Source organism: Aricia agestis, chromosome 13, assembly GCF_905147365.1.
Source record: "Aricia agestis chromosome 13, ilAriAges1.1, whole genome shotgun sequence".
In the NCBI taxonomy this organism is placed as follows: domain Eukaryota; kingdom Metazoa; phylum Arthropoda; class Insecta; order Lepidoptera; family Lycaenidae; genus Aricia; species Aricia agestis.
In genome coordinates, this window is record NC_056418.1 from 6,084,108 (window position 1) to 6,105,360 (window position 21,253).

At 34.3% G+C, this 21,253-nt stretch overlaps 1 protein-coding gene across 7 annotated transcripts in view; it reads right to left on the reverse strand.

Moving 5' to 3' along the window:
• Nucleotides 1-20,559: 20,559 nt before the first annotated feature.
• The window catches only part of LOC121733201, a 157,941-nt gene continuing 157,247 nt past the window's right edge, over nt 20,560-21,253 (reverse strand). For 2 of the 7 annotated variants that reach the window (XM_042123373.1, XM_042123374.1), the window contains exons 3-4: nt 20,994-21,063; nt 20,560-20,894 (exon numbers count right to left, since the gene is read on the reverse strand). In XM_042123373.1, the coding sequence (XP_041979307.1) occupies nt 20,843-20,894; nt 20,994-21,063 (122 nt within the window). In that variant the 3' untranslated portion in view covers nt 20,560-20,842. Of the gene's footprint in view, nt 20,895-20,993; nt 21,064-21,253 lie in introns of those variants that run through there. The other 5 variants (XM_042123377.1, XR_006036524.1, XM_042123378.1 and 2 more) reach the window with 5 other exon arrangements.

Below are 21,253 nucleotides of genomic sequence, written 5' to 3' on the forward strand. Positions count from 1 at the left end.
CTCGTTAATTTATATGAGTATAAGGATTAAAGTGTAAATTTTATTTATTACACCGGGGTGAAGTGTGAAAATTTTATTCAGATTTTTTTAATCTATATCTATACTTCTATATCTATATCTATCTATACTAATATTATAATTCTGCAGAGTTTGTTAGTTTGTTTGTTTGTTTGAACGCGCTAATCTCAGGAACTACTGGTCCGATTTGGAAAATTCTTTCAGTGTTAGATAGCCCATTTATCGAGGAAGGCTATAGGCTATATTCTATCACGCTAAGACTACAAGAAACGAAGAAATAGAGGAAAATGTGGAAAAAACGGGGGGAAGTTATTTGAAAGGGCTTATTTGAACGCGCTAATCTCAGGAACTACTGGTCCGATTTGAAAAATTATTTCAGTGTTAGATAGCCCATTGATCGAGAAAGATTATAGGCTATATTTTATCATGCTGAAACTAATGAAATCGAATAAATAGAGGAAAGCGTGGAAAAAATAGGGAGAAATTATTTGAAAGGGCTTATTTGAACGCGCTAATCTCAGGAACTACTGGTCCGTTTTGAAAAATTCTTTCAGTGTTAGATAGCCTATTTATCGATGAAGGCCACAGGCTATATTTTATTATTCTACAACTAATAGGAGCGAAGAAATAGAGGAAAATGTGGAAAAAACGGGGGAAATTATATGAAATTGCTTATTATTTTAAGATTTTCAAGAACTACTGGAGCAATTTTTATGTTATTTGGCAAACATAAAGAATAGACCACGTTAAGGGACATAGGCTATTTTTTTGCGGAAAAATGTACGGTTGTGTGAAATTCCTAAATTACGCAAGCGAAGCCGCGCGGAATATCTATATATAATAAAATCATAGGAAAGTCAATGCTGTACATTGAATATTTTTGTACAATAAATAATACTTGGGACGTGATCTACTACACTAACGCGGACGAAGTCGCAGGCAACAGCTAGTACTTATATATAAAACTCAAAGGTGACTGACTGATTGACATAGTGATCTATCAACGCACAGCCCAAACCACTGGACGAATCGGGCTGAAATTTGGCATGCAGATAGATATTATGACGTAGGCATCCGCTAAGAAAGGATTTTGATAAATTCCAACCCCAAGGGGTTCAAATAGGGGATGAAAGTTTGTATATAATAATATAATAAAATTCTTAACGCGAACTAAGGGCAAAAGTTCGTTTATTCATAAACCTTTCAGATACGTATGACTCTAATGACCCTTGTTGATGAGCGAACGAATCTTTTGATTTCTTTTATAATTCAGACATTTATTTTGTGTAGATTGGGGCCAATTCCACAATGCATAATATTAGGACTCTGATTGGCCAACTTACCAGCACGACAGCCAATCAACGCTTCTGTCGCTTGCTACTTGTGCATAAACCATTAAGTTAATATTATACCTAGCGGAATAGAGCAACAATCTCGAGCTGTCAAACGGAACCAAAATTGGTTTTCATCTGTGTGAAAAATATGTGTACGTATACACTTACACAAGCATGATTGAACATAAATTCTATGAGATTAAATTATTGTCATCGTGCGGCACGTGCCGACTGGGCGTCAAAAAAAGAGTGCTGCTGTCATGTATGACATCTCTCTTGCTCAGGCCTTTGTTTCTCTATTCCGCAAGGTATATTAACTTTATGGCATAAATAACATAAACCAATAACCGGGCGATGCGTTTTTGAATCCGAATCGAACAAGTATTTTTAAAAGCCCCGCATCTAATGTAGATTTCAATTTTATTGAACTTTACCTCGTAATAAGTAGACTGTAGAGATGACATCGTGAAGAACTCTCGATAAAACACTCGAAAAATTCAATAATGAGGTAAAGAGCTGTGGTGGAGGTAATGAGATAAAATTATACTTATCATCTGATAACAATAGTATTTTAGGGTTCATATGTAACATTTGGTTGTAGTTGTACTTACGGGATTGATTAAAAAATAAAAATTTATACTTATTTACAAAGCTGAAGAGTTTGTTTGAACGCGCTAATCCCAGGAACTAACTCGTTGGAATTGAAGAATTGTTATGTTAGATATTTCATTCATTATTTTGATCTTGTATTTTAAACAAGAAATATCAATTATTTTAAAAAATCACAGAATCTATGTTATTTATAAAATCTATTTACCATTTGATATTATACAACGATAAATCAACTCTGAATACACCAAAATGTTAAACGTAGGTTAAACTATCCATAAACTAATGTTTTCTTAATACAAACTTATATCACAATAGACATAACTCTGCTTGTATCTTCTGAAATTTCCAGAATTCGAATCCCGAGTATTATTTGTTTAATTTCGAACCGTTGCTTATTTTATGAGCGGTGTGGGAAGCCTCTGGTAACCATGTTTGTTTAATATACTCAGTACAGTCGATGCTCCCCTATAAATTAGCCCACTGGAATACATTTGCTACTGCAAGCGTGTTACTTATTAAGGTGTTCATATCTTACAATAACAAGAATCGCTTAGTGTAAAATCAGCCCACGCGTCATCCAAGCGAGCTACCGTTAACCAAATATGGAGAGATTGCTAATATAGAAGACAATTTTATATAACACTAGCTGTCCCGGCAAACGTTTCTTTGCCATATAAATTATTTCGCCCCTATTATTTTATTGAAGTGACTAAATAAGTATGTCACCATGGCAACGTTCATCGCTATCCCGTCGCTCAAACAATGGTCGCCGTCAGTCTCGACTTGTAATAATTTACTATTATTTGACAGAGACAGCTGTCTCTGTCAAATAATAGTAAATTATTCTAGATGCAGTAAATCGAGGTAACGTAGTCCTCTGATTCCTCCTTAAAAATAAAGCCTATCTAATTATTATTTTTTGCGATTTTCGAAGCGATTTGTATAAAAAAAATCATTTGTCTAGACTCTAGGCGCATTGTCAGCAGGCGCAGGAAGTCAATTGGGGAATACGTGTGTATGGAAAAACAGTGCTAATAAAGAAATACACTATCACCAATTTCTCAGATGTCGGCCGAGACTCGCGCAGTAACCGCACATTTTTCCGGGATAAAAAGTATCCTATGTCCTTTCCCGGGACTCAAAGTATCTCCACACTAAATTTCAGCAAAATCAACTCAGGGGTTTAGGCGTGAAGAGGTAACAGACAGAGAGACACACTTTCGCATTTATATTAATAGTTTCGATTGTCATTCAAATATTCATAGCAGGCTCTCTTCGTTTATGATTTGACCAAATTGAAATTTGAATGGAATGTGGATCTGTGCTCGGTTTATTGATATTAATTGGAGGACACAGGGCCGCTTAGCATGTCATAGATTTAAACGAATTCTATTTAACCAATACCTTTGTGCTAGCCGATGTCGAGCTTAAAGACTATATAGACTTTAAAATGTAATACAGTTTTTTGATGTAATATGACTGCATATTGATGTCTAGAAAATATACTTATTCATTGCTAAATAGAAAAATAAAACATAAGCAGTAGTGTTACATTTGGGGGAGAGACAGAAAGACTTTATAGTTTATAGAGATAATTTACTGAATAAATTAACCATTGTAATATTGATGAAAGAAAATAATTAGTCGCTTGCTTTTTACTGATAAAAATAACCATACTTATCTGGAACACCAGAAAAGCGGCTTAACCTACATTGAGTACTAGAACTGTCTTTATTAATGGCAAAGGAATTGGTGTATATTTTCATTAACTCTATTTAATATGAACTTAAAGTACGATGATAAGAAAAGGTAACCCAGAGGTAATGTAGCAAACGTGTACAGTCTAGATCAGTGTTTTTTAACCTGTGGGTCGCAAGTCGCAATGTGCTGGGGTTCGCAAAGCTTCTATATTATATTATGAGTGTTAACCATGAGAGGTCAAGAGAACTATTTCAGAAATGAACAAATAAGACCAAAAGTAGTAAGAGAATTTTAAGAATAAGATATTAATATGTTCATTAACATACATAAACGATAAAAAAGCAAATGGAAGACCCGCAGGTCCACCATCATCATGAAAAAGGTTGAAAAACACTGGTCTAGATAATTCAGCGAACCAATTTAAATGTACGTTTATAAACATTTTACATTAAACTCCTGGGGAATATTATACTAGAACATGAGTCTCTGATAACATATTTAAGGTGAATGGAGGTGGATAAGGTAATTAGTTTTTATCTCAACCGCTGTGGGATGAAGTTCTTATAGCTGTTCTTTAAATGTCTATAGTTTTTGGGCTTTTTGGAAGTTCATTAGTAGTGGATAAAATAATATTTTGGGGTCTTCTAATGTATACTCGTACATTAAGGCCATCCCCTGAGCAAACGACCTTGACGACGTTGCCGAGATCGCACCAAAAGCCTATTTTTAATAATCTTAATTCAAAATTGACCTAAAAAAATTCAAACGGCAAATAGGTAGATAATGAAATTGTCGATCTATTGGCGTGTGTTTCAAATAAACGTAATTTGTAAATACTTTTATTTGAAACACACGCAACATATGATTCAATTTCAATAAATTGGTATTATTTTGGAAGCTGATATCATGAGTGTAATAAACAAAAATAGGAAATTAATATCGGAGAAAGGAATGTTCATATGCGGAAGATTATTGCTGTATTTTTATTATAATTTTGTAGCTTTCAAATTATGAGTTAATAAGGCCTATCTTTGGTACACCATAGCGCTACCAGTCGCGAGTCGCCACGACCGACAAAATGTAGGCACCTCTATAGAGAATAGAGAGGTACTAACCTGATGTCCCTGTTGTTGAGCTTTATCTCCATTTAAGACTATTCTTTAAAGAAGACTTATCAGTTTATAAGTCTTATTTACAACGACCCTTATTTTGAATGTTTTTGGAATTTAGATTTTCTGTTTTATACATCATATTTATTTTATATAATTATTACAAACACATACCTTGTTTAATGTGGGAGCGTTTTCTAGAATAGACCATGAACTAAGTGGCTAAAGATTTTAGCTCTATTGCGAAGAATTCTCAAATCTCAGAAATTTAATTTAGAATTTGAATTATTATTCTAATTATGGCAAGAATTAACAAGAGTTGGTAGCCTCAATTTAACAGAAATTACGACGAAAGATAAACTGGTGATATTAAATAAACTAGAGAAAATAAAAACGATAATATCGTTATTATGCGTTATTTTTGTGTGCATAATAAAATAATGAAATTTAGTCATTTAATAAACTTGACAGTAGTAATACTTAGTACTAATTGACGTAGGAAAAAATATTAAATGGAAAATGAAATAAAAATGAAATTCGTCATTTAATAGCTTGAAACGTGACATCATAATATGTATTAATATTATAAAATGCAAAAACTGACTACAAGCAAATAAAAAAAGTTTTTAATTCAAAATTCACAAAATTTTAAAACACATCTAAATGATTGATCGTACGCATTTCGGCGATAAAGCCAATTTAGCACACAAAGCATGCAAATACGCCTTTGTATAAGCAGCTGTACTTCCATCGTCGCCATACAAAGGAGCGCTTTTTATTTTTATTGGCAATTAAACAATTAACCCATCCTGAGTTACAAAGGCCCTCCCCTCCGGGAGGGAGAAATTTTATACCTATTGAAAGCATTGTGGTAATTTTAGGTCGCGTTCAGAGGTGAAATCTTTGACTTGCCGCTTTTATCTGCAAGTTTTTGGGGAAATTAGTGGTCGTAGGTAGTAAAAGTTGGTCGTTATGGCAAGCTTAGTCCAATTTAGCAAAGCAATCGTTTATTAAGGTGACGCCTCACGCCTTGATAATTTGGCTGCAGCGATATCGATTTTTCTCAACAATGACTAAAGCTAAGAAATTAAAGTTCATTGTCAGTATTCATCATGTTATCTTTGAATTGCCCATAGCCACGATTGGTCAACATTTATAACACGGAATAATTAATCAAAAATACCTCTATTTTTTCAGGGATTCTAATTTTGCTAACAGAGGAGAGTGATTTAAGCTTCCAAAATTTGTACATATATTGGTTCAAGCATACACTATAATTTGCCCATAGCTTATATGAAATATAGGTAATATATCGCGACAAAAACCAATTTGTCGCTTACGCCCTTTCCATTTCTTGCTGTTCCATTTCTTGTGACCGGCCTCTCATAGAAATAAGCGATTTAAAACATATCCAAAAGGATTTTTAACTTTTTTTATAATAATAATTTTATATCTATGGACGCTTCACACCACGTCAGTCTGGCCCCGTGCTAAGTACCTGTAGGACTTGTGTCACGGGTACCAGACAACGGAAATATATTTAATACTTTTATACTATACATAAATTTAAGATTTTTATTATATCATACACATCCAGACCCAGGAACATTGAAAACTTTTTGTTCCGTCGGCGGGATTCGAACCCGCGACCCCCGGCTTGAGCTACCAAACACTCAACCACTTGAGCCACAGAGGTCGTCAACTGCTTTAACGCGGCGTCACCGTAACTCCAATAATTATTATATTGGTTATATCGAAGAACGCTTTTACAATGAATTTAATAATGATATGTATTAAGTATTAATTACTTTAAAATATAGAATTTCTAGTTGTTGCCCGTAACTTCGTTGCGCTAAAATAAGTTTATCACGCGGAAACCTTACATTTTTTCAGGATGAAAATATCCTATGTCCTTTTCCGGGTGCAATGTATCTCTATACCAAATTTCATCAAAATCAGTACAGCGGTTTGGGCTTGAAGAGGTAAGAGACTGACATACAGACACACTTTCGTATTTCTAATATTAAGTATGGATATGGAATCATTATTTTCCTTTGAAAAAGTTACGGTAATTAATTTTGTTTGTTCGTTAAATTTTGACGTTTGTTTACAAACGAATTTCTGTGTTTTGGCTAATCGTCATTGTTTAAAGGAGAAGGTTTATTTACCCATTGAAAATGGTATAATTAATTTTACAGCCAGATTATTATTTTAGGATTTTTAGGTATCATGTTAAGGATTAAGTTAATTTTAGTGCCTAAACTATTAACGCTGTTTTGTTATCTAACCAAAACTGTAGCAGTACATTTGAGTTACTGAATCATAAATAAAGTTCAGGAGTAAACAGGGGACGGATAAACATAAACATTGCCCGCGATCCATTGTTGCTCTTGGCTCGTCAGTGTTATCTTAAACGTTTTATTGAAAGTAGGAGTTTCTTATTTTTAACCGACTTCCAAAAAACGAGGAGGTTATATGTTCGACTGTGGATATTTTGTTGAATTTATTCATTATGGATAGGTTTGTTGGTTTGCATCAAATAGGTTCCGTAAATACCAGAGTTCATTTTGTTGACCCATAATTAATGAGAGGACCATGGAAAAATCATATTGTTATTATTTACTGCATAAAATAACGATTTCTATTTGTATAATTGTTGTCTACTATTTATTTTAAGGCTATCCCCTGAGCAAACGACCTTGACCATACGTTTGCCGCGTTGCCGAGATCGCACCAAAATCCTATTTTTTGACTTATCTTAGTTCACAATTGACCTAAAAAATTCAAACGGCAAATATTATGTAAGTACTTTAAAGAAATTGTCGATCTATTGGCGTGTGTTTCAAATAAACGTAATTTGTAAATACTAGCTGTAGCTTTCAAATTATGAGTTAATAAGACTCTGAAACGGTAAATTACGGTATTTCTGTAGGGGGAGCGTCTTAAAGCGTCGACCGGCATAGTTTGCCGGAGCTAATACTGATAATGCCAGATGTTGCCTCCGACTTTGCCTATCTTGCCAATTTTTTTCCTTGGTTCAGCCTGTTTGTAACTATAAAATATATCGGCCCTGTAGTTTTAGAGTTCTTTTAATACAAATTATAAAACAAACTTTGACGAACTCTGTCAATGGTTGAGAGTGTGGCAGCTCAAGCCGGGGGTCGCGGATTCGAATCCCGCCGACGGAAGAAAAAGTTATATATAATATAAAAGGTTATATATAATATCGCCATAGTAGTATTAGTATATTGCAAACATATGTGTAACTTGATATAATATATAGAATGCCTAGTATTTGTTATTATATTTATCATTATTTATTGTTTATACAATATTTACATTATTTATTTCTTGAATGTCAATTATTTTTTCCAAACAGGAAGCACCTGTGTCTTTTAGTTTTGTCTCTGCTACCACGCAATGGTTGACTGGTAGAAAATGCCCTATGGCATTAAGTCCGCCATTGTACATTGTGCAAAAAGTATAAATAAATAAAAAAAGTTTTCAGGGTTCCTGGGTCTGAACGTGTATTAAATATGTGTATAATATAATAAAAATCTTAGATATATGTATAGTATAAAATGAATACTATAAAAGTATTAAATATAATATTTCCGTTATATGGTACCTGTAACACAAGTCCTTCAGGTACTTAGCATAGGGCCAGACTGACATTTTGTGAAGCGTCCATAGATATTATTACTATTAAATGAGTCTTTCTTCTTTATAATAATACTTATCAATATGCTATTTACCTGATACTAACAGTATATTGTGTACAGTATGCTACCGCTCCAACTGGTAGACAATTAACAAAATATAATAAGCAGAAAACACTGTGATACACGTTTTGTATTTCACGCGTGTCCAGGTATATAATTATAGCGAACCAGGTGTGGCGTAACAGCATTAGCCGGACAAAACATGGTTCGGTGCAGACGAGACAACAGAATCCGCTGGGTGATTTTTCTGTTTCTTACCTGTCGCAAGTTATACTATAATCACTGATTATAATATTATATCTTGCAATAGGTAAGCAACAGAATATGCGTCTGATAGCAGATATTGCACAATATCTGCTTCCAAACGCATGTTGCTTGTCGCAAGATAATTACATCTTTTTAGGGTTCCGTACCTCAAAAGGAAAAAACGGAACCCTTATAGGATCACTTTGTTGTCCGTCTGTCCGTCCGTCCGTCTGTCAAGACCCTTTTTCTCAGGAACGCGTGGAGGTATGAAGCTGAAATTTATATCAATTACTCAGGTCTACTGTCCCTTGAAGCTGTGAAAAAATCAAACTTCTAAGCCAACGCAATCAAAAGATACAGCCGTTTATGCCGCAAATTTTCGACACTTGCAAGGGAATCAAAACCTACAGGGTGCTTCCCGTGAACTCAGAATCTTGAAATTTGGTACGAAGCAACGTCTTATAGCATAGATAAAGGAAAAATTACGAAAACCATAAATTTTTAGTTACATCACATAATATATTTTTTTTAATAATTTTAAACTTACTACCCATTTCCTCATAAACGCGTAGAGGTATTAAATTGAAATTCATACCAAATACTCAGGTCTATAATACCTTTAAGCTGTCGGAACCCTCGGTGCGCGAGTCCGACTCGCACTTGGCCGGTTTTTTTTTTCACCGTGCCGATCTCTGTAACATATAGTCTGTCAAAAAAGTGAAGAAATTAAAAAGTGGCAACATCGTAGTGTCATCCCTTTTTTCTTAGATTGATTTGAAGGGGATGACACTACGACATTGCCACTTTTGAATTTCTTCACTTTTTTGACAGACTATATGTTACAGAGATCGGCACGGTGAAAAAAAAGATGTAATTATATTTCTAGCTTTTTCTGCAGCAACTAAAGTATGCTAGTTTTAGGCACTACTTTTTCTACACTAATATTATAAAGAGGTACACTTTGTTTGTTTAATTGTAAAGAATAGGCTCAAAAACTACTGGACAGATTTTAAAAATTCTTTCACCATTCGAAAGCTACATTATTTACGAGTAACATAGGCTACTTTTTATTTTGGAAAATATAGGGTTCCGTAAGATATTTTAGTTTTTCGGAAACAACCAGAAAATTTACTTATTTTGCGTACGCTGCCTAAACTATAAAAGATAGAACCATACAATGTTCTAAGTAAATGTAGATCTTATAAGTATCTACAAAAATGTCTGCAACACACTATACCTATCTATGTCAAGTGAGGCACAACAACCCTTTTTTTATTTAAAAATCGGTATTTTTTTTATGGACTACGTTTAAACGCATTTATTTTACTCATGCTAAAATTCCTTATCAAAATAAATTATTTCATCACCAAGTACATTTTATATAGATAATATTTGGTCTTTGAATGATTAAAATTGGACGTTTGGTTTAGAAGTTATGGCGAAATTAAAATAAAAATATTACGATAGTGGGCGTCACCATGGCGAGGGTGCGCGTGCAGGAGGAAGACAATCTGTGCAGTGTGCTCAGAATACAGAACAAACTCTGTATTCTGAGGCAGTGTGCTACCTGCGTATAATAATGAATGCGTCGTCTATGTTAGTGGCGGAGTCTGTGAATTGACCTGGCAATCATTTTGCTGACCGAGTCTTTCCTGGGTATGCTTTTTGCAGCGGGCGGAGCCGCGGGCGACCGCTATAATGAATATAAATCAAAACTGCTGATTGCTGAATCGATTTTAACCATTTAATAGTGGCTATTTATATTTTACTAGATGACGCCCGCAACTCCGTTGCGCCAAAATTCGTTTATCGCGCGGGAACCATATATTTTTCCGGGATAAAAAGTATCCTATCCTATGTCCTTTCTCGGGACTCAAAGTATCTCCATGCCAAATTTCAGCAAAATCGGTACAGCGGTTCGCGCGTGAAGAGGTAACAGACAGACAGACGGACAGACAGACACTTTCGCATTTATAATATTAGTATGGATACCCGTGCGAAGCCGGAGCGGGTCGCTATAATGAATAATCAAAACTGCTGAGTCGATTTTAATAATTTTTTTCAGTGGCCATATATTTTATACCCATTTCGCCGGGGCGGGTCGCTAGTAAACTATAAATTGAGCAGTGCGTTGTGTGATTGTTACGTTATTGATATCTAATACGGGATATTATTGCATTTTCGCGTGTAGCAAAACCAGATTATCGATTTGCCAGGAAAATGGTAAATCTATAAGTTAAGTGATCAACCACACGGCGATGATCCTAAATAAATCCTATGGGCAACAAGTAACGGTTTGTAGTTTGAAATCCATGATGCCTATACTGAATAGCAGTTGCAAGTGGCTCGTATGCACCGCTCGCTTTTCCTCATAGTTTCGGACACGAGGTAATATAATTTACTTATCTTATGCCTCGATAATTTACTTGTTTATTTAGGGCATGGCTTTGTGTGGGAAACTTATATTGTGGCTTTTAGTTTCGAAGGATTAAATATCTTAGTAAATATGGTAAGCTCAGGACGTAGGTATTTTAGTGTATTTTAACTAAAGCAATTTTTATAATAAGTACCTTATGTAGTATAATGTACCTGTTGCTTAAGAATATAAACCTTTCATGAGGTTATATATAAGTATTATTTGAACTAAAACTTAAACTTTTAAATTTCCCACAAATAAAAAACATCGTTTTTTTTAAGAAAAACGTTTATGTTCATATTATCAGGGTTGTTATCAGTACATGATACAAAATTCTAATACTCATATAAGACTTCGTGGTAGGGACTAAGGGCCCTGACCAAAAGATACTCGATAAACTATCGTGTTGAGAACACGAGTCACGACATAAAATCGCGTTTATAACTCACGAGCTTTTGCCCGCGGCTTCGCTCGCGTTAAGAAGTATTATTATATACAAACTTTCATCCCCTATTTTAACCCCTTGGAGGTAGAATTGATCAAAATCCTTTCTTAGCGGATGTTTACGTCATATCATCTACCAGCATGCCAAATTTCAGCCCGATCGGTCCAGTGGTTTGGGCTGTGCGTTGATAGATCACCATGTCAGTCAGTCACCTTTGAGTTTTATATATGTCGCAGGGAAAAGAAGATATCAGGGATATCCCGAAATCCCTAGGGATATCACGAAATCGCGGTAGATACCGAATATTCTTGTTTCTTACGTCTTATTATTAAACAAATCTAGTGATATGTCATTTCACTAAACTAAATCTAGTGAAATGTCAGAGAAGCGGATACCGCCGAATAAAAATCGAGCTACGCATTTCTCTCGCTCGCTCTAATACCCACACGGGCACTAGTGGGAGTGAAACAAATGCGTCGCTCGAGCTGGCGCGGCTCGTGTGATTTTAGTCGTTAAATTATTACGTGTACGTTAAGTTTGAATGCTATTTTCTAAATATCACCTTTTACGACTCTCGAGTTTTAACATTTTTTAATATTTTCCAGACTTACGCGCATGTTACTTGGATGGTTCGATAGCCTGTTAAATGTATATTATGGGGATATTAATAACTCAATACCGATAATAAGATCCCTTCACGCTGATAATGCCCCATTATCAGCGTGAAGGGATCTTAACGCGTTAAGAGGGCGACTAACGCAAAAAATCGTCCTTCTCTCTTCACACTCACGCCCGTCTTTTATATGCCAGGTGAAAAAGGAGGACGCGGATTAATTTAAATAAAAAGAAAATTATTTTTTTCCTAATAACTCGATAAATATGTAACATTTAAAAAATCCGCTAGGTCAGTTCCTCAATGATAGAATTTTATACAATGTGTTAAAATATTAACTTAGTTTAATGCACGGTTATGGCAATATATGAAAAATTCGTGAAAATTAGATGCATCTTTGTGATCGAGAAAATTTTAAGATATCGTGTTTTTGCTAGGTCTGATTCTCGGAAATATAATGTAGTACCTATGTCTACAAAATGAAACGATTCGGGGCTTATTTTCAAGTATAAAAATGAATTATAAAATCGTCAATTTAGGGTTAGTCGCCCCCATAAGATAGTGATAGGGTATTAGAGCGAGCGAGAGAAATGCGTAGCTCGATTTTTATTCAGCGGTATCCGCTTTTCTGACATTTCACTAGATTTAGTTTAGTGAAATGACATATCACTAGATTTGTTTAGTAAGAAGACGTAAGAAACAAGAATATTCGGTATCTACCGCGATTTCGTGATATCCCTAAGGATTTCGGGATATCCCTGATATCTTCTTTTCCCTGCGACATATATATAGATTTGTGATAATATCATACTCACAAGTCACAGCGTTTGCAATTGTAATTTGGATCGCCGCCACACTCGTACATTCGAAGCATGAGAATCACGTCCAGGGACACTGATGGTACCAACATAATTGTCCACTATTCGGTTTTAAAACCTCGTTAATTAAGCACAGGTAAATGAGATGTCCGTGCACAGGTAAATGATGTTCTTGTTTTATGTTCGGTTAAATACTTGCTGTTCGCCAAATAAACATTGTTTAAAGGGGAAAATTACAAATACATATTTTAATTAATTTTGGAGGTATATATTAATATTCCATTTTTAAACACTGATAAAAAATAGAAATGTTTTAAGTTTGACGTGATAGTGTTTATCTATTTCATGAAAGGTTGTTAAAGTTGTCATGTGATTTGATAGATTCATTATATTATGGAATATTTTGTTTCCTGATTCCTAACACGTCTTATTTAATAAGAGTTTTGTATCGTTTTTTATCTGAGTACCTAGGTAACACTGAAAATGTTTAGAAATTGAAAAACGGCTTAATGTAAAAAGTTGACAATACTTTTATTGTTTTTAAAAGTAATCTCCGTTCCTCTCTACACATCGTCGCATTCGATGGAACCACCGAAAAAAGCAGTGGGCCCAGTCTTCCTTAGGGGTCTCTTCTGTGGCATTTTCGTAGGTACGCTTTCATCGCATCTCCAGGGCTCGTAAAGCGAGTACCTCGAATTTTATCTTTATTTCTTGAGAAAAAATTAACGCCGCAGGGCGCCAGGCCAGGACTATATGGCGTATGACTCAATATCTCAACACGTGCCATAGTCAAATATTCAACAGTCCGTCTCGCGGAGTGCGCTGAAGCATTGTTGTGGTGAAAGAGTGTCCTGCTTTGAGGGCGCTGCTGTCGAAATTTTTCCAAGACGACAGGCATACAGCGATTGACATACCATTCTGCAGTAACTGTCCTTTCATCTTCTAGCACAACTTTCGCAAAATTACATTTCCAACCAAAGAATGAGGCAATCATCTTTTTGCCTTGACTTCTTCCTTTCTTTACCTTAGTTGGCCAAACCTCGAAAGGAAACACCCCTTGAGCTGATTGTCTTTTGGTTTCGGGTTCGTAGCAATATATCCAGCGTTCATCACCTATGACGTTGTCAAATACAGCATTTGAGTCACTGCCGTTGAACTTATCTAACATTTGGCGACACCAGTCCATGCGAAGGCGTTTCTGGTCGTCGATTGAAGTATGGGGAATGCATCTGGTACAAAGCTTCCTGACGCCTAAATGTTCATGTAATATTTTTTGAACTTGACTCATAGCAATGCCTAGGCTTGCCCGTATCTGCTGGTAGGTCACTCTTTTATCTCCCTCTATCATGCGTCGTACAACACTAATGTTAACTTCAGTAGTCGCTGTTAAAGGATGTCCCGCACGCGGATCATCAATGAGATTGCTACGTCCACGTTTAAACTCGTTAAACCAATTGTAAATAGTGACACGAGATGGGGCTTTATTATGAAATGGTAATAGCATAGCTTGACGACCTCTGTGGCTCAGTGGTGAGCGCGTTGGTAACTTTAGCCGGGGGTCGCGGGTTCGAATCCCGCCGACGGAACAAAAAGTTTTCAATGTTCCCGGGTCTGGATGTGTATTAAATATGTGTATGATATAATAAAAATCTTAAATATATGTATAGTATAAAAGTATTAAATATATTTCCGTTGTCTGGTACCTGTAACACAAGTCCTTTAGGTACTTAGCACGGGGCCAGACTGACGTGTTGTGAAGCGTCCATAGATATTATATAAAAAAAAAAAAAAAAAAAAAAAAAGATATTATATAATAGCAGCCTATCAAAGCTTTGTTATTGAGTAAGCCCATAACGAAAGTCATAAAAAATCATTAACTGAAAAATTTCTCGCGTTAAGTTCATTTTCACGTGTAACAAGAGTTTTAGATTTGCCGCCAATTCACCAAAACAAATGACAAATAAATGTAATATACCAGATTATGTTACCAAAGAGTTCTAAAATTGTAATTACAAAAAGTTTTCATTAGTAATGTTTCTAACTGGCTAGTTCTAAACACTTTCAGTGTGACCCACGTATACATTTTTTTCATAATAAATGATAATCATTACACGATGGTAGGAGTAGTTTAGTACAAGCTTACGTCTTACACCACGTTCGTCACCAACATAATATAGGTCTTAGGGCGAAGCCAAACGAGCCTAATTTGTGAGTTGTGAGTCGCAGAATTTCGGCTGGCAGAAATTCTGTTGCGTTCAGTTCCACACAAAAGTCCTGTTTGATTCACGCGAGCGTAATTTTGTGAGTCATGATTTGTATGAAAAGATATTTACGCGGCAGAAATTCTGCGACTCACAAGTCACAACTCACAAATTACGCTCGTTTGGCGGTTAAAATAATAAAGACTATATATATTTTTGTATTTATTTCATAAAAATTCCTTTGACTTGAACACGATCACTAGTTACAGAGAGAACGAAATAAGTGTATAACACAGATGATTTCACCATTTCGATTTACTTTTTAAATTATATTCTTGCGTAAAACATTTATGTATTATATTTACAATATTTCTGATACAGACGGAAACCATTTTGAAAAAGGGTAAAGATAATATTATCTCAAAACTTTTTTAATTACAAGTAAAACAAGGTTAAGTATAAAAATTGTAACAAATAAAAAGGTTGAAACATTTTAATAAATAGGTTATTTTAAGATTTATACAGGATGGATGCTTATTCTGTTTCTATCAGAATTAAAAAAAACTCATCATGATTATTTTCGTAATTTTATACAGGACAAAGCTCTAAAAAAAAAAACAGCTTTAGTATGAAAGATCTAAAAAAGTTTTTTAAATTATGAAAGTTACTGTTTAGACATAGATCACAAATTCACAATTAGAGTATATTCAAGAGTGTAATTATCCTGTAAATTCACGAAATTAAATAAATATTCATTCTGTATGTGACATAATATAAATATTTGATAAAATTATATTATATTGCCAAAAGTTTAAATGTTTTTTCTTGATAATTATCATCTTCGTCTTTAATAAATACAGTTTGAGTAATGAAGCAAGAATTTTTGAACTTAAATAAATGTTCCAATGTATGATTTTAAAACACAATAATTTGTGTGTACTTGGCATGGTTTATGACTTTTTAGGCAACTCTTAAAAAAAAAATAGAGGCTACGGAGTTCCTATAGAGTAGCGTTTAATAATTTAGTATAAAAAATTGAAGAAAAAGTTGAATTCAAAATATGAAGCTACCAAATATTTTTATCAAATACAGATTTTGTATAAAATATTTGAAAGGGGTTATTCTAAAACACTTATGCGAGTATTGGCGTTGAGTATATAAGAAATCACGTCATCAGTTAAAAAGAAGCGATATCACAGACATAGATCATGATAGATACCGCATGTGTATACATACACATGCGGTATCTACCATGCCACATACCATGAAAAATTTGCACAATAAATTCCTGACGACAGTTAATTATAAAATAAGCTTGACAACTTTCTGCAGATTTCGGCCTTTTTGGGTGACCTGGGCAAATATAAAAGACCGTAACACATGCAAATGTGTAATCCACGCAAATATTCAACGGATGATCATGAAGTTACATGAAAATAAAGCATTGCCTTGCTGTAATCTAACTGAATTTTTGACCATGAAAACATGCAATGTCTATTCAACTAAATGTCTGTTACGAGAATGTGAAGGTTGTGCAAACAAAATGGTAGAGTATTATCTTCCACAGCCAAACAGAATAGTGACTTATGAACAGTGGATGTATGAAACTATATCCTACGAAAAAAATGGAAAGATGAAAACAGTAAGAAAACCTATTTTAAAAGAGATCAAGGTTTCACTAAGATCATTGGTAGTTCAATTAGAAAATACTTTGCCTTCATTCTTTAAACACATAGCCACGATAACACACCAGTATCAGACCATATCAGAACTTAAAAAGACTTTAGCTGACAATGAAGTCCTTATCCACATAGATTTCAGCGAAAACTATTGTTGCAAATATAACGAAGAGATTCAGGCAGTACATTTTGGAGGCGCAAGACAACAAGTTACACTACATACAGGAGTATTATATTTACGTGAAAATGACACTGTAAAACCCTACACGTTTTGTTCTCTTTCTGAAAATAATAGACACGATGCAATGGCAGTATGGGCACACTTATTACCAGTTTTTGAGTGGCTTATAAATTACAATCCAAACATTCACAGAATACACATGCTCAGTGATAGTCCTGTCAACCAGTACAAGAACAAGTTCATGTTTCACCTAGTATATCATCATATAAATGTTTTTTTTCCGGGTGCGACATTTTTTGCGTGGAATTATTCAGAACCAGGCCATGGCAAAGGTGCTCCTGATGGTGTAGGTGGCGCATTAAAAAGAACAGCTGATAAAGCGGTGGCTGAAGGCAAGGACATCGTAAATTTGCAATCTCTTAAAGAAATTTTGTTGGCAAGATGTTCTTCAATAAAACTATTTGAAGTTACCACTGCTAATATCGCGAAGATAGAAGAATTAGTCAAACAGTCAACCATCATTGCTACATTTCGTGGAACCCAGAAAATTCGTCAATTTGTCTTCAGTAATGATGTCTTGGAATTTAGAAGTCTTTCATGTTATGAATGTGCAGAAAAGTGTAAACATTTTCACGTGGGATATTACAAATCTTCAAAACGTTACATTGAAAAACCAAAGTCCTTTGAATTAAACACACGTAACAAATCTTATGATGATGGACATTCGTCAAATGATGTTATTTGTACAGACAGTAATATCACTTATAATATAAGTGATTATGTACTTATCAAATGGGACGAAAATGTTTACCCAGGGGAAATAATATCAGTTTTTGAGGAAGGCGCTTTAGTAAAGTGTATGAAAAGAGGAATTAAATCTTGGAAATGGCCTAAAATCAGAGATGAACAGTTATATGCCTGGCATGACATTCTGAGGAAAATTGAGCCTCCAAAATTAATCAGTAAGGGTTGTTATTTTATAAAAGACTTAAACTAGTTCAAAATATCTGATTAAGACTTGTAACTTTGAGACTGAATCGTTTAAGATTACAAATTTTAAAAGTAGGTAATTTCACTCTTTAATAGTACCTACTAAATAAGAAGTATTTTTTGTTTAGAAGAAAGCCAGTTAAATTATAGATTTTGTTTTGTTGATTTTGATACTAAACATTCATTTTATCTATGAGATTAAAGTTTAAAATAAGAAGTTTTTCTGTTATTAAAAATGCTGTTAGATGAATCTTTAAGTTAGCAAGGATTTTGTTGTCATTGTTATTTAATTAAAAGCCTTAATTAAGTGCCATAATAGATAAAAATAAGTTTAAATTAGAGTTATGCCAAAGTGCTGCAATGATTTTGTGATTTGCTAGAATTACTTATTAATCTTACTTATTGTTTCAGAAAAAAATTTCATTTAATAAAAAGATTTTATTGAAAGAAAACTAATTTTATTTAAAAAGCTTCATGACCTGTACTAATAATCATTCCCTCACTTTAATTGTCATTCCCTCACTTTGATTTTTTTTAATGTCCTCATAACTTTCATAAAACGCGACAATTTTTGGGACCACTACATAATTAAATTCTAGTAACATTAGTACTATCAAATTCACTTAAAATAAATATCAAATAATTTTAATATTTTTTGTCACTTTAAGATAGCCGAATTTCGGAATTTCATGAAAATTACCCATGTACTTCGCGTGCCATATCGCGCTCCCAAACGACGAGCAATGCTCGTCTTTCGAAAGTCTGCTATCAGAATCGGACTACAATCGGAATTTTAAAAATGCCTCAATGCCTGAAAGTGCTTATTGAACTGTTGAAATTCAATTAGAAAAGTTGGCCTAGAATAATTAGATAATGGGCACTTTTCTTATCATCGACACGTCACAGTAGCTATAAAAAAGTGGCACGCTCGTTTTCATACAAATGGAGCGACATGCGGTATCTATCTTGATTTATGTCTGTGAGCGATATACACTTTAGTGGCAGTGTGTACTTTGGACAACAATTCGATTGTTTCTCAGAAAAAGATAAATATTATTGAAACCTTGTAAATAATAATAATCGTTCGATATTTTATTGCTGTCATGGTGATAATATAATATTATACAGTTATAACAGCTTATTACGTGATTTTGTTACTTGGAATTATACATATTTCACAGTAATTTTGTCTCCTAGCCAGACAAGCAAGAATAATCACATGAATCAAAGCTCGAGTTCGATCTAGATTACTCGAATTGGAATTTAGCTTACAGATTTACACGTAACGCTAATATTCGTACATAATCAACGCCAGCGAGACGAACATAGAAAATACCTATTGTAGCAATTATTTTCAGTCTTTCGCTTTAAAATTGCAAACGTGAAAACTTTAGTTAGACATTGAAAATTGCATTCCGACTATTCCGGACACAAAAGTGAGATATATTTTATTTACAGATATACATAAGAGTGCACCATTTTTATTATTTACAGAATATACACCGTCTAACCACTAATAACAATGTTCGATAAAACTGATTAACAGTCGCTATAAACGATCATTATAATATCTAATGTGTGAAAAACAAAATGATTGGACCATGATTTACACGCTTTACGAACACTACTAGAACGTTAATGAAAGAAAATGAAAAATGTATATTTGAAAAATGATGGATGGATAGATTAAGTCCAATGAATTCGACTGTTTCACGAATAATAAAATTAAATTGAAAATCATCAATCAATTTGTTATCCATAGACTTATTAAGGATAGAATAGACAAAGTCGTTCAAAAAGAAATTGCAAAAAAATCGAAATTTTATAAATGATCCGATATTATAAATCTTGATCAAAATTTGAGTTCGAAAGTTCTACATGAAATGAAAACACACGCAGTGCATAAAACTTTTCAAATAATCAGCCTTTACGTACCCTAACATCTACGAAATTGATTATAAACAACAATGAAATCAGTTTCTATGAAACTCCTTAACATTTAACATAACTATAGGCTCTTCTATCACCTCAACGTATACCCGGCAGTTACATATTTCTATTTACAGATGCGCAGACTAAATTTTACGTCTTTTAGACTTGCCGAGATAGATAGTATGGAATTTGCCCTGTATGGAATGTTTTGGTATACCTAAGTGCTTTTTTGAATATACAATTTGATAAACTTTATTTTAGAAAAAAATGGACAGCTTCGAGTCTAGACCATAAAGTTAATATACCTAGCGGAATAGAGCAACAATCTCGAGCTGTCAAACGAAACCGAAATTGGTTTCATCTGTGTGTAAAAATATGTGTATGCAAGCATGATTGAACATAATTTCTATGAGATTAAATTGTCAACGTGCGGCACGTGCCGACTGGACGTCAAGAACAGAGTGCTGCTGTCATGTATCACACGTCTCTTTTTACCACGCAGTGTTACTGATAGTGACATCTCTCTTGCTCAGGCCTTTGTTTCTCTATTCCGCTAGGTATATTAACTTTATGGTCTAGACATTAGTAATTCTTCATTTTTCCTAAAAAGGTGATGCGAATAATTTTTGTCGAAAACTGTTTTGTTTCAAAGTTTAGGACAATACCAGAAATAAATATGTTCAATATAAATACACAATATGCAGACTTATTTACATAATATGCTGAAAACGCAATCTTCAATAACGTTCATTTTATCGTCGCCGATTTGTAGTCAGCAGCCCTTCGGAGGATTTGGAGACGGCCATTACAGGGGCGCTGGACCCCTCAACTCTGCGTCAGGGAATCCACCGGCACCACCAGTTTTCCGTTGGAGAAGCTGCAATAAATTACATCCTTGTATAATCCGCATTCATCAAATAACACACCAAAAAGAAGCTCATGCTCAAACAAAACGTTACAACTCAAAATAAATTACATTCGCAAAATTAACCTGTACGGGATAGTGGCAGTTCTGGATTTAGCTCTGCTTGGCCTAGATGTCTCATCTGTAACCAAGACATTTCAATTTTAAGTAACTTTGGAAGCCGGAATGCGATGTTAAACGTTTGAGACGTGTCTCGGCGAAACGACCAATCGAAAGTTTGCTCGTTCGCTATATCAACGAGACTTAATTAAATGGGAGCGCATGCTTTTGTCTCGGTTCTCGTGGAACAATACTTATCTAAAGCCGAAGTT